This window comes from Lutra lutra, chromosome 16 (genome assembly GCF_902655055.1).
Source record: "Lutra lutra chromosome 16, mLutLut1.2, whole genome shotgun sequence".
Lineage (NCBI taxonomy): Eukaryota > Metazoa > Chordata > Mammalia > Carnivora > Mustelidae > Lutra > Lutra lutra.
Genome location: NC_062293.1, coordinates 54681906 through 54695724, shown reverse-complemented (window position 1 = coordinate 54695724; position 13819 = coordinate 54681906). Strand labels below are relative to the sequence as shown.

At 45.0% G+C, this 13819-nt stretch overlaps 1 protein-coding gene across 3 annotated transcripts in view; it reads left to right on the top strand.

The window, feature by feature from the left end:
* The window catches only part of MYOCD (myocardin), a 97411-nt gene that overhangs the window by 50489 nt on the left and 33103 nt on the right, over window positions 1-13819 (top strand). For 2 of the 3 annotated variants that reach the window (XM_047708466.1, XM_047708468.1), the window contains 2 exons: window positions 1017-1092; window positions 3760-3921. In XM_047708466.1, coding sequence (XP_047564422.1) covers window positions 1017-1092; window positions 3760-3921 — 238 coding nt within the window. The remainder of the gene's footprint in view (window positions 1-1016; window positions 1093-3759; window positions 3922-13819) is intronic. The other variant, XM_047708467.1, reaches the window with a different exon arrangement.

The window sequence follows — 13819 nt, the reverse complement described above, 5'->3', positions numbered from 1 at the left end:
CTAAAGGCAAAAGGCTTTGGGTTTATGTCTCTTTCTGTTTTTGTTTGTTTAACACAATCGGGGTTGGGGGAGGAGGTATTGGCATATACTCTATACCTTCATAGTAGATCTCTACAAACTGAATTTATCAATAATAGAATAAATACTATTTAACCGGCATCAGCCCTGTATGAGAAGGAGATGCAGAGGGGGTGCCTTTTTCCTGGGATTTCTTTGTCCACGAGTTCTAACCTTGCAGCTACATCATGGGAGGAGAAAGGAGCTGAGCTCTGTACATCCTCATAGTCACTCCCGAGAGGCTGTGTTCCCTGCTACCTGGATAACAACTGTCTTCTATCAAAACGGGAGTGACCTCCAGACCCCTTTCCGGAGTCCAGGAGGAGATCCAGTAGAGTGGGATCAAAACCCAGAACTAGAAACCAGGGCCTGAGATCCGGGGGTGGCCCTGCCAAGCCCCAATCATCCCCCCAGACAGCTCCACCTTCAAGAAGGCGATGGGACTCTGTAAATCATCTCCGTGTGTCCTTCCCACTCACGGTGCTCCTGAATTTACATTTTCTCAGGTCCTAAGAGAGAAGGCAGGTGCGTCCTTGCAAGAGGGAGTAGGCAGTCATATTCTCCTAGGTGGACTCGGGCTACGTTTCATCTCTAACGTTAGTCAGTTTCACGGCTGTTTTAAGAGTCCAATGAATAGAATTAACTATAGCACAACCAACTTTGTATCATCGGAACTTTATTAATGTTTTGTTAGCACATACCTGCCAGGCCTTTAAGTGCGCAGCCCTGGTGGGGACCCAGACTTCTTGGTGAATTTTTCCATCTTAAAATTACTGGCAAGGCTTTTGCAAACCTTCCTACATCAAAACGTAGGAAACGAGAGAGATTTGCAAGTCCTGTTTGTCAAAACAAGGACTGTTCTCCCCTTTGAGAGAAATCGAGGCCCTTTTAAAGTCATAACAGGGCAGTTCAACCCTGTGAGGTCGCTAGTGGAATGTGCTCTGTGTTTATACCCACAGACTGAAGACTCCCTCAAGCACAAGGTCAGAAACAGGCCCGACCGTACGGACGTGGTTAATATGCACATACTCCAAGGTGAGACCACACCCAAGCTGACCCAGGATGCCCGCCACGGTGGGCATGTGCCAGAGGTTCTTATTTTCTATGTCCTCTTGGTAAACGTCCCCTCCTATTCCGGAGTGCTCGTTTGAGTCACCGAGGGCCACGGAGACAATCAAATCAGGAAGGTAGAGGCTGGGCTCCCATCTCAGCTCTGCTTCCTCCCGATGCTCCCTGAGCGCATGTCTCTCCCGGCCATGTACCAGAATCCCTGTGTGTCTGTCCTTTGGCCGGTAATGAACCTCTGGTACGTTAACTAAAGAAAATAACCAGGTGTACAAAAATGCATATACAGTGATGTTTACGGAGGGGTTATTTTTGATGTTGAAGCATGGAAAGCAGTGAAATGTCCCCACACTGGGGGACGGGCTGAATTCATGACACATGGTCCGTACAACGGAATGCCTTGCAGCCACTATAAATGAGGCTTTAAAAGGAAGAGGATATAATAAGAAAAGGATGTTCAGTGAAGAAGACCAGAAAACAAAGCCATATTTATGGTCAGATTCAGGGATGAACAAACATATACATCAACAGTATTTGTAGTCCGATTCTGTGATTTTAAAAAAAAAAAAGCACAACATAGCTCAGGGGGACCCACCTGGCCAGCTCAGTTGGTGGAACATGTGACTCTTGATCTCAGGGTTGTGGGTTGGAGCCCCACATCGGGTGTAGATGACTTAAAAAGAAAATCTTAAAGAAAGAAGAAGGAAGGAAGGAAGGAAGAAACGGAGGGGAGAGGGTGGGTGGAAGGAAGGAAGGAAGGAATACATAGCCCTAACAATAAATACAAACAGTTAAAAACTGTTGACTCAAAGTAGGGAAGTTTCTCGATGCTTTCATTGTCTTTCATATACTCTTTGAGCATTTCCCATACTTAGGAGGGACGAGTATGTAATAATACTACAATCAAAACAGCATGAGAGGGGCGCCTGGGTAGCTCAGTCAGTCAAGCCTTGGACTCCGGATCTCAGTTCTGATCTTGATCTTGGGTCATGAGTTCAAGCCCTGTGTGGGCTCCACACTGTGCATGGCGCCTACTTAAGAAAAAAAAAAAAGGCATGAGAAATGTTATCTGTTACATCATCACCATCTGGAATTAAAATAGGCTGTGAACTCCCATGGCCCCCTGTTCAATTGCATGACTCTACTGGTTCCCATGGGATCCTCTCTCTTTTAGAGAGAAATTAGGAATTAGTGCCCTCGGGCACCAAGGATCTGCTGGATGCAAAATGACCCCTCTTTGCAAATGTTCGTGGTCTAGTTTTGGAAGCAGCGGCATAAGCCATGGCTGTAAGTGCTAGAGGCAGTCGCAGCAAAAGGGGCAAGTAAGAACAAGCTTTGTGCTGAGACCCAAAGAGTTGGCTGCCGGGCTTGTGGTGGGGAGAAGGTAGGAAGCTCGCCAAGCTGAGGAAACTAAGCAAAGGTACAAGGGTGAACTCGGTGAGATGTGATGGACAGAAGGGGAAGGACCAGGGTCGCTGGAGTAGTCCTTTGGGGATGGGGAATCTCCATTCATGGCACAGCCAGAGTGAGACAGAGGAGCGTTGTGCAGGGCTTTCAAGGGAGGAGTGTTTTCTCAAGGTTAAATGACGCACAGGATGAATCGGCGGGACCCCTGAGCCAGGAGACCCAGCGAGAAGCCCTTGCCATGACCTGAGGGGACGTTAGAGGAGGTCCGGGGAGGACCTAGTCTCAGCACACCTATGTTTGGTCCGCAGTACTGATGCTTTGTCCACCCCGTGTCAGGTGCATTACAGAGACAGCTTTTATACCAGACCTGACCTGTTGCAACCATACCACAGCCCGAGACCGCTCCGGTGTGGAGATTTCTAGATCAGCCGCCAGACACACGGTCTGGGTGAGTGGGTTGATGAGAATAGAACAGGGCTGGGAGACTGATGTGTAAATATCTCCTCTTCTAGAGTAAATATCTAAAATGTGTAAATATCTCCTCTTCTAGAGTAAAGCTAGAATCCTGACAGGTCTGTCTGAACAGCAACAACTGGTCAACCAAGCTCTCCTCCATGTTCTTACACAGAAATAAGTCAGGGAGTAATCAGGAGAGGAATATATGGGCGATTCAGGACTTGATAAAGACCTTTAGCACCGTCCAAATAATGAGAAACCACCCCCCCGGATGGACTCAGTTTTTAAAAAGGCCCCCGTTTGATTAAGTAACTGTTTCAAATGGATTTTTTTTTAAATTTTACAGTTGACCTTGACATTGGCGTCCATTAGTATCACAACATCACCAAACCTTAAGGAGTAATACTACGGCAAATAATTATAATAATAGGTAATTATCTGGCAGACTCCGTCCATGCCAGGCAATGGAGAGACAGGACGGGGATCCCTGTGCTGCAGCTTAGGGTCAAAGGGACTGCTTATCCACAGAATTGCCAAATTGCACATTTTTTTTTTTTTTTCAAGAATCGGTGCAAAGCACGTTTCTCTAACTCTTCCGGGCCCCTCGATTTGCCTTTATTTGGAAGTGTCTGGTCTTTGCTGCTAATCCATGTGAAATGACCGTGATTGCACGGAAACATCATTAGGGTGCGCGTACAAAAGCCTAAAAGCAAAAGCAAACCCAAAGCTGCCATCCGAACGGTAGCACTGATTCTTCCGGTTTCAACCCCGCAGGCTCCACTGCAGAGAGATCCATCCCAACTGCTCAGATGAAGCTGAAAAGAGCCCGTCTCGCGGATGATCTCAATGAAAAGATCGCCCTCCGGCCAGGGCCACTGGAGCTGGTGGAAAAGAACATACTCCCCGTGGATTCTGCTGTGAAGGAGGCCATAAAAGGTAGTTAGAGCCCACGGCGTACGTCCCTCTGTGCTCTGAGATCTGAGGGCAGCCAAGGCTCTGGGGCACCAAGGGTCCTGGGGGCGGGGCCTCTCACGGGACAAGAGTCCTGCCCTGGGTCACTGTCCCAGAGTCCTCTCCATAACCAGAGGTCACGGATTCAAGCGATCTTTCATTTCCCTTAGTAAGGTTTTGGGTTTTTTTGTTTTTGTTTTTTTTTTTTTAGTAAAGTCATGTTAATTATTGCTGACACGTAGGAAATGTATTGAGCTTGCTCATTCAGTTTTTAACTTTGAAGAGTTTCTCAGTCATTACGATAATTTCTCAATTTATCTTCAATTGACTAGGTACGCCATCATGTCTCCTACAAATAATGAAAATTTCTCTCCCGCTTTGTTTTTTTCTGCCTTGGTGCATGCCTGATACTTGAAAAGTAACACCAAGGTTTTGTTAATGTATTATATAATTAGCATCACCTAAAAAACCATATACATTATATTCATAACATATAAATTATATATAATTTTCATGCTTTATTTACAAATTATGTATTTGTGAATTATATGAATTTTATATGAATTACAAATGTATAATATACTATATTATGCAAACTTAATATATACTTTATTATATATAAAATATCTGTGTTATACATAGATGTATATCATATATAAAATATATATATGAATTATATAAAGCACATAGTTTATGTCATTTCATACTATGTAATGAATAATGCATTTTAGTAATTATAAATATATTACATAGTAGAAAATTATCTCTATTTGCACATTGCCAGGGATTTAATCAGTATTTTATTATTATATATATGTTATGTTTTTGGTATGTTGATAACATTTATTTTTCTGTTTGTTTCTGTCACAAATGGGGATTTCTTCTCTGATGCATCTCTATATATGGTGCTAGCTTTTGGTATATAGATAGGTATTCTAAGGAAGTATTTCTCTATCCCATCCTACTAAAGAGTAGTGTATAAGATGGGTGCTGAATTCTTAAATGCTTTCGACATGCACAGAAAGATGATCACATGAGTTTTCTTCTTTGACCTAGGAATATGGCATTGCTCTCTTTTCTAATCACCTTGCATTTCTGGAAAAAATCCTACATAGAATTCTTTTCTGGAAATATCTGGTATTTTATTTGAGATTTACATCTGTTTTATTATTAGTTAGGATAATAGTAGCTGCTAAACCAACCACAAAATTTCAGCAGCTTAACAACACAAGTTTACGTTTTGTTTGTAAACGGTCCAGAAGGGATTTTCCTTAATGGCAGATTTTACCGGCACACAGACCCCTTCGGTCTGCCTGCTCCCCTGTCCCCTAGAGCAGGACAGCAAACTTTCTTAAGTGGCCACACAGTAGATAGGCTGAGTGATTTAAACTGTCTGTCACAACTACTCAGCTCTGCTGCGGCGGTGTGAAGAGGTCCATAAGCAATAAGTCAACAAGTGAACATGGCCATGTTCCAATAAAACAACTTACAAAGGCAGGCTCACAGGCTATAATTCGTCAGCCTGTGCCCTAGAGCTCCCTCATCCTCTGCATCTAGCCGATGAGGGGGAAGAAAGAATGGAAAGGCCCACGGACCTATTTTAAAAGCCTCCACCTGGAAAGAAACACATCACTTCTGCTCATATTCCATTGAGAAAACAGCATGTATGGCTGGGGAAGGTTTTTTTCTGGCTGAATGGTGATTTTCCGGTATAATGTGCAGCTCAGTCTCACAACCCCAAGACCATGACCTGAGCCAAAGTCAAAAGTTGGACACTCAACCCACCAAGCCATCCAGGTGCCCTTAAAATTTGATTTTTCAAAAAAAAAAATCCTCATTACTCTACTGAGTAATTATTATTAGCCTAAAGTTGTATAAAGTCTTGGCTTACAGTCGTTCTAAGCTGCTCTCGATCAGGGGTTCTGCTCAGGTTTTCCATGCCTTGTTGATTTGTGCGTTTTTTTCCCTTCCTTCCTCCCTTTTTCATCACACTTGCTAAAAGTCTTTCTTTTTAATTGGTTATTATTACAAAGAAGCAGTTCATGAATTTGTTTTGGTGGTTGTTGGTTTCTGGTCTCTACTTGGATTCATTCAATTTTGCTTCTCGTCACGGTCATTGAGCAGGAGAATCTCCATGAGCAGAGCTGAGGGTCAAGAGTGTTCATCAGTTTTGGGTGCAGTAGGGACAGGTGGGGGCAGAGGGAAGCTTGAACAACAGGCCCCCCTTCAAGTGAGGCGTTGGAGGGTGTGTGAGCAGGAGTGTGGTCAGCAGAAATGGGTAGAAAGCAATAAACATGAGGGCTAGCAAAATAATAATAATAATAATAACAACAACAACAACAACAGGCAGAGCAAGAAGCTTCCTGAAGGTACAGTTGCTGTGGGATCCACTGCCCTCATGTTCAGAGCTGGACTTTGCGACTTTGGCCACACAGCCATGCAACGATTTAATCCCAAATGCCTCAGTTGCTCCTCTCTGAAACCCCAGCAACACCAATACCTGTCTTCTGGGGCCTTTTTTCATGGTGGATTCAGTTTTTTACTCATGTAAAGAAATAGCCGGGCACTGACAGTACATCAGGGAATTAGTCCGGTTTCTGATCTCCCGACTTCGCACTTGAGCAAGAAAAGAGCAGGAAAGCCAGCATTCTACATGCCAATTCCTCTGAAGGGAATGGACAAGAGTCACAAAGATCATTCTGGCTGCAATATAAAGTGGACTCAAGAGATGGGAAATAGTGCCAGAGTACTGTCTTCTGTTAGGGGGTAGCTGGAGTTGAGGAAAGTTGATGGAAGCATGAATGAGAGTCCTGGCTGGGGGTGTGGAAAAGAGAGACTCAGAGAGGAAATTGATTCTGCATGATCAGTGGGATACACCAACTGAGACAAAGGGAAGGCAAAAGATAACACCTAGGTTGGGCAACTGGGTCGATGGCGGCCATTTATCAAGATGCCATGAGTAGAATAGCAGATATGGGGGGAGATGATGGATTCCTGTTTCAACTATGGAATTAGAGGGGCCCACAGAAAATCCAAAGGCAAGGGACTAAGTAAATATGGGGTTCTATCAAACTAGAATGCAGGAGAATGTTGATCTAGAGCTACAGATCCAGGAGACTTCCGCGTGTACGAACATGTAAACCAACGGACTAGATAAGATTGTCTTCCCATTCATATATTTCTTCACTTACTATTTATGGAGTATGCTCTGTGTCAGACACTATTCTGAGTGCTTGGTATATGACAGTGACTAGAACATTTCTGCTTCAGCAGAGCTTATGTTCTAGTTGGGAGACACTGGCAGTCAACAGACACGTAATGAAAAATTACATATCATAATTAAAGGGTAATGTAAAAATAAAAGTTGTGCGGGGTCCAAGGAATTAAGAGTGCCTGCTAGAGGGTCGTTGGGAGGAATGGAAGCTGCGTAAAAGCAAGGAGAGCTAGGAGGCTCCCAGGCAGTGATCTTTAAAACAGAGGAGGGAGATCATGAAGATGAAGGGAACAAATGGCCATGGAAAGGATATGGAGGATATAGCAATAATCTTTCCATGTGCATAAGGGTTTTTATGGGCAACGTGATGGCCTCATATGAAATGTCAGAAAGACAGAGAAAGTAGCTCACAGACTAGCTATGGAGCCCACCCTACAATCTGTCTCTTCTTGTGATCAAATGCCCTCCCCGTGGTGAAGCGGTGAGTCAGGGCAGTGTTTCCCTCTGGCTTGTTCTCCTATGTATTTCATCCTCTCTCCATGTGCTTTTCCAGATGTGCTTAGGTTTTCCAGCTGTGTCTGTAGCTTGGTTTCTATGTTTCTGCCCGACTCTGAGCAGAACGCTTGGTCATGGTCTTCCTCTTGGTTTTAGGAAAGACCAAGTGTTCCCCAACCCAAGACCAATCTAGAACTTCTCCCAATATACAAAGGGATTTTTTTTTTAATTTTTAAATTTAAAAATTTTATTTTTTTTAAAGATTTTATTTATTTATGACAGAGAGAGAGTGAGAGAGGGAACACAAGCATGGGGAACTGGAGAGGGAGAAGCAGGCTCCCAACTGAGCTGGGAGCCCAATGAGGGACTCCATCCCAGGACCCTGGGATCATGACCTGACCCGAAGGCAGATGCTTAATGACTGAGGCACACAGGTGGCTCCCCAAGTTTTTATTTTTTAATTTTAATTCTCATAGAGTTAACATGCAGTGTTATGTTAGTTTCAAGTATACAATACAGCAATTCAACATGATGACTCAGTGGTCATCACGATTAATGTCCCCTTAATCCCCTTCATCTCTTTCATCCATCCCGCCACCGACCTCCCCTCTCATGACCATCAGTGCATTCTCTATAGTTAAGAGTCTGTTTCTTGGTTTGTCTCCCATCCCCCTTTGTTCATTCATTTTATTTCTTAAATTCTATATATGAGTGAAATCATATGGTATTTATCTTTCTCTGACTTATTTCCCTTGGTATTATGCCCTCTAGCTCCATCCATGTTTTTGCAAATGCAAGATTCCATTCTTTTTATGGCTGAGTAATCTTCCATTGTATATATACACTACATCTTCTTGATGCCTTCATCTATCAATGGACACTTGGATTGCTTCCATAATTTGCCTATTGTAAATACTACTGCTATGAACATTGGGGTGCATATGTCTTTGTGAATTCGTGTTTTCATATTCTTGGAGTAAATATCCAGTCGTGGAATTACTAGATCATGTGGTAATTCTATTTTTAAGTTGTTGAAGAACCTCCATACTGTTTTCCATATGGCTGTACCAGTTTGCTTTCCTACCGGCAGTGCCTGAAGGTTTCCCCTTTCTCTGCATTCTCACTAACACCTGTTTTTTCTTGTGTTGTTGATTTGAGCCATTCTGACAGGCGTGAGGTGGTATCTCATTGTAGTTTTGATTTGCATTTCCCTAATGATGAGTGAAGTTGAGCATCTTTTCATGTGTCGGCCATCTGGATGTCTTATTTGGAAAAATGTCCATTTTTATTTTTTTTATTATTTTTTTAAGATTTTATTTATTTATTTGACAGACAGAGATTACAAGTAGGCAGAGAGGCCGGCAGAGAGAGGGGGTAAGCAGGCTCTCCACTGATCAGAGAGCCCGATGCGGGGCTCAATCCCAGGACTCTGGGATCATGACCTGAGCCGAAGGCAGAGGCTTTAACCCACTGAGCCACCCAGGTGCCCCAGAAAAATGTCCATTTTTAGTTGGATAATTTGGTTGTTTGGTTCTGAGTTGTATAAGTTCTTTATATATTTGGGTAGTAACCCTTTATCAGATATGTCATTTGCAAATATCTTCTCCCATTCAATAGATTGTTGATTGTTTCCTTTGCTGTGCAGAAGCTTTTTATTTTGATAAAGTCCCAATAGTTTATTTTTGCTTTTGTTTCCCTTGCCTCAGGAGAGACAGATCTAGAAAAATGTTATTATGGCCAATGTCAGAGAAATTACTGCTTGAGCTCTCTTTTGGGATTTTTATGGTTTCAGGTCTCACCTTTAGGTCCTTAATTTATTTTGAGTTTAAATTTTTGTGTGTGGTATAAGAAAGTCCAGTTTCTTTCTTTTGCACATAGCTATCCAGTTCTCCCAGCTCCATTTGTTGAAGAGACAGTCTTTGTCTTTTTCCCATTGCATATTCATACCTCCTTTATTGAAGATTAATTAAGCATTTAAGTGTGGGTTTATTTCTGGACTTTCTATTCAGTTCCATTGAGCTATGTGTCTGTTTTTATACCAGTACCATACTGTTTTGATTACTACAGCTTTTTTGTAGTATATCTTGAAATCTGGGATTGTGGTCCCTCCAGTTTTGTTCCTTTTCAAGATTGCTTTGGCTTCCTGATTTGACTTCCATAGAAGGCTTGGGCCTCCTCGTGGCCACATCTCAGAGGAGTATGTCCCTGATTCCTTTTTTCCCCTTCTTGGAAAGCCATTAAAGGGGTCTGAGCAATCCCTTCCAATGTGGGGGGTGGGGGGGGGTGTCGCCCATCCCAACAAGCAATGCACAGGACACCAGCTGGGCATCCTACAGTTCAACTCAATTTTGACACTACCTACCTGAAACAGCATCAGATCTCAGGGGTAAAGGGCTCAGTCCTGCCAGATCACCTTCCTCTCCAGACACCAGTCACAAGCATGTGTCACCTGGGCTTCTAATCAACCCGCCATTTACAAATCCAAGATTCATCTTCCCTCCTTGAACTCAACTGGTTTGCTAGAGCAGCTCACAGAATTCAGGATACCCATTTACATACTGGATTACCCGTTTATTATAAAAGGGGATAGCTCAGTAACAGTCAGATGGAAGAGAGACAGGGGACCAGCCACATATGGGGAGAGGATGAGGAGCTTTCTTGCTCTCCAGGAACACCACTCTCCCCAAATCTCTGCACGGTCCTCAATCCAGAACCTCTCCAAACCCCATCCCTTTGGGGTTTTAATGGAGGCTTCATTCCAGAGTCACAATTGATTAGGAGGATGGCCAAGGGTGAATGAACTCAGGCTCCAGCCCACCTCTCCTCTCCCTGGGGGTCAGAGGGTAGGACTGAAAGTTTTCCCAGCTCCAGCCCCAGCCTTAGGTGAGGTCCAAAAGCCACTTAATTAACATAACAAACAACACTTTTGTGGCTCTCATCACCTAGAAAATTCCAAGGGTTTTCAGAGCTCTGTGCCAGAAATGGGACAAACTCCAAATGTATATTTCGTATTATAAATCACCATATCACAACCCCTAACCGCCCCAGGCTCTCAGGACAGAATACTGAAACAAAACACCAAATCTGATGTTACAGGGGTGTGAGGATTTAGGAGACGGAAATTACATAGTGGAGTTTGGTGTGGGCCCCCTTGAGCTGCCGAATAGGGTCGTTATTACTTAAAGATCCCTCAGTTGGAGACCCCAGGAGCTGACTCCTAGCTTAATTCTCTCACTGGCTATTGGAGTCTTTTCTTCACTTGCCAGGAGCATCCCTGGAAGCTTCCACAGAAGCTATTTATTGTCCAGAGGTCTGGCTTCTGCTTGAGTGAAACACAAGCCCTGTGGGCTTTCCTGGTTTCTTCTAAACAGTGGGAGGATGCTGGTTCTCAGTTCTAACAGACAAACCCCTCCTTGTGAAAGTGTCTTCACCTTTCCCTTGGTCTGGCCCAGGCAGCCAGCGGAATGCCCAAGTCAGCTACTCAGCTCCTTTAAAAAAAAAAAAAAAAAATTGAATGTGTGACTCAGAATATACAATCTAGCTATTAAAGATAAATTAGTTCTTTGTGTCACTATAACCCTTTAACATAAGGAGCTGTGTTTCTAGTCCACGAGGACTCATCTGGAAGACATCCTTTTACAGCTGTCACTTAACACTTCCAAAAGATCCTACACACACCTCCGCTCACTCGCACTTCCTGTCCCCCAGGTGCAGACTTCATAGCAAAACACAACAATCCCTGTTTACTAAGAATCCCCATCCTTCAGAGATGCTGATAGTCCTGAGGCTCTGATCATTTATTTGAAGGCAAATAGACAATAATCACAGCCCTAAACCAGATGGTAGAGTCATTTGCTTTGTTGTTAAAAAAAAAAAAAAAAAAAAGTTTGCTTTGGCATAACTTTCTTGTGGACAGAATTTATCATTCCAGAAGGAGAAATCGGTTCAAAAGTGCTCGTGATCCTAGGGGAAAGAGGCCCAATGAGGCATCAATAAGGAACAGGTTTCTGTGCTGGGGGCCTCTGCTGCCCATAGAAGCAGTCACTGTCCTCACGGAGGAGGCTGTGGCTAGGGACAGGTGCTACCCCTGAGAGGGAGCTCAGACAGGTCGGAGTCCTGCAAAGGGGAAGCAAAACACTGTGCAAGTATCTTCACACACCTGACCATCTTTCCTCCCTCGAGAATTAACCTCGAGCTCTAACACAGGTTTAGTCCTCTCAGGGTTAAGGCATTGTCTCCAATCATGTGGTGCTAGCAGCAAGGTTACAACCGGAGCTGAAGGCACATTGCTGAACAGCCGGGAATCTGAAGGACAAGGAATCCTCCTTCCTGGGAACATCCCCTGACCCCATTTCTGTAGCAAAGGCCTCCGATCCCCTTCAAGGGCCGCAGGTTCTGTCTTTGTTAGAAGATAAAATCCATCCTCTAGAGATGGTGACATCTTCCCTGTATTAAAATATCTTTCTGCAAGAGCCACATTTAAACCATAGCTATTTCCTTGTCCCTTTGGAAAGGGACTTTCCGTCAGTCTCTTCCAAGAGGGCATTAAGAGGTGGTCTGCCCGGAATGGAAATAGCTCTCCTGTGGGGCACGGAGCAATCCTGCACGTAGATAAGCAAGCCAGGTCCCTTTCCACAGCCCGCTTCGTGGTCTCCCACAGCAAGGTACCCAAGACTCCAGCTCTCTCACTTAATCTCGGAATCTTAAATGTTTATGCAAAGAAAGTACAACTGACTCATTCATCTAATTGCTTCCAAGAGGGACAGGGAAAGCTCAGTGTCACCAGGCCCACATCCCCCAGGGGCCAGTGCCCAGAGCCGGCCCCGTGGGCATAGCCGGAGGATGATGTCAGGGCTTCCCAAAGCAGGTCCCTGTCACCGCCCGGCCTGACGTGTCTGTGGGGACAATAGCCAGCACACCGCACTCCAGCGGCTCCCGGGGAGCCTTGTGCTGGGGGAGATTGGAGCAGAGGCCCAGGGTCACAGCGCAAAGTCAGCAGACTCGGCAGCGCGATAAGGCAAACTTTGTGCCTCTCCACGTGAGCCTGACTTGAACCAGGAGGGAGAAGACGTGACAAGCAGCCTTTCCGGGGACTGTCTGGTCCCGGGGAGGACAAATCAGTTTTTCCAGCTTCGGAGTTGCACTGATCTTTGCAAAGCTGACCTCAGGACCAGCAGCCTCCTGGATGGTCTTGTTTATTTTCGATAATGGCAAACTTGAGACAAGCAGCTACTCCTGACAAAGGCAGTAGCCGTCATCACCCCGGCTGGGGATGACGGAACGCTTGCCCACCCAGGGGCTGGGCGAGGTGCTTTGCGCCATGTTCCGTTGTTTGAATCCTCAAAACCTGGAGAGGTAACTGCGGCTGCTGTTTTCATCTTAGAGGTGGGGACACTGAGGCTCTTGGGGGTTCAGTAATTTGCCAGCAGACACTAGAACTGAAGGGGCAGGACCAAGAAACAAACCAAGCCATCTGGAGTCCAGAACTGAAGTTCTTACTGACTACCCTAAACAGACACCATATTCATCATCTCTAAAGGAAGCCACTGCCTTTGGCTACCCGTGCCTCTCTGCTGTTCTGTTTCTCCTGCCAACAGGGGCTGAGCTGTGGGAGTGCAGCCATGTGGGGACACACACTAAGCTACTTGGCCACAAATCCAAGCCACTTGCAGCCTGAGATGGTGGCGATTGGCAGGGGCCCCCAAGGCAGGGTCTTTGTGTCTGCACAGTAACAACATGGTTCTCAATGGCGTATTCTGACCTGGCACATGGGCCTTTTAGAGATCAGACAAGTAGGAGTTCTGTGTGGGGCCTTCACTCTCACTCTGTTGGCTCACCCAGGTGTAAACAACTCCCTATATGAGGTTCCATGAACGCATGGCTTCTCCATTGACTTGGGCAGAAAAACCTCTTTAAATGATTGCCTGTCACTTGATTAAAGTAGACTCCCAGAAGCTGTGCCTCTCCCGGGATTGGCTCCCCAAATAATCCTGTCCCCTGACAGGGGGGAATCTCTTCGTCCCCCTCCCATTGCCACTCTGCTGTTCACCATTCTGTTAACTTCCCTTTCGCCACCCCACCCCCCACCATGAAGGTCAAGTGTGTCTCCTCCCTGTGTGTTGTCCTGTCCATGGCTGGTGGTCATTTCACAATCAACCCAATCCCGCCACCTCC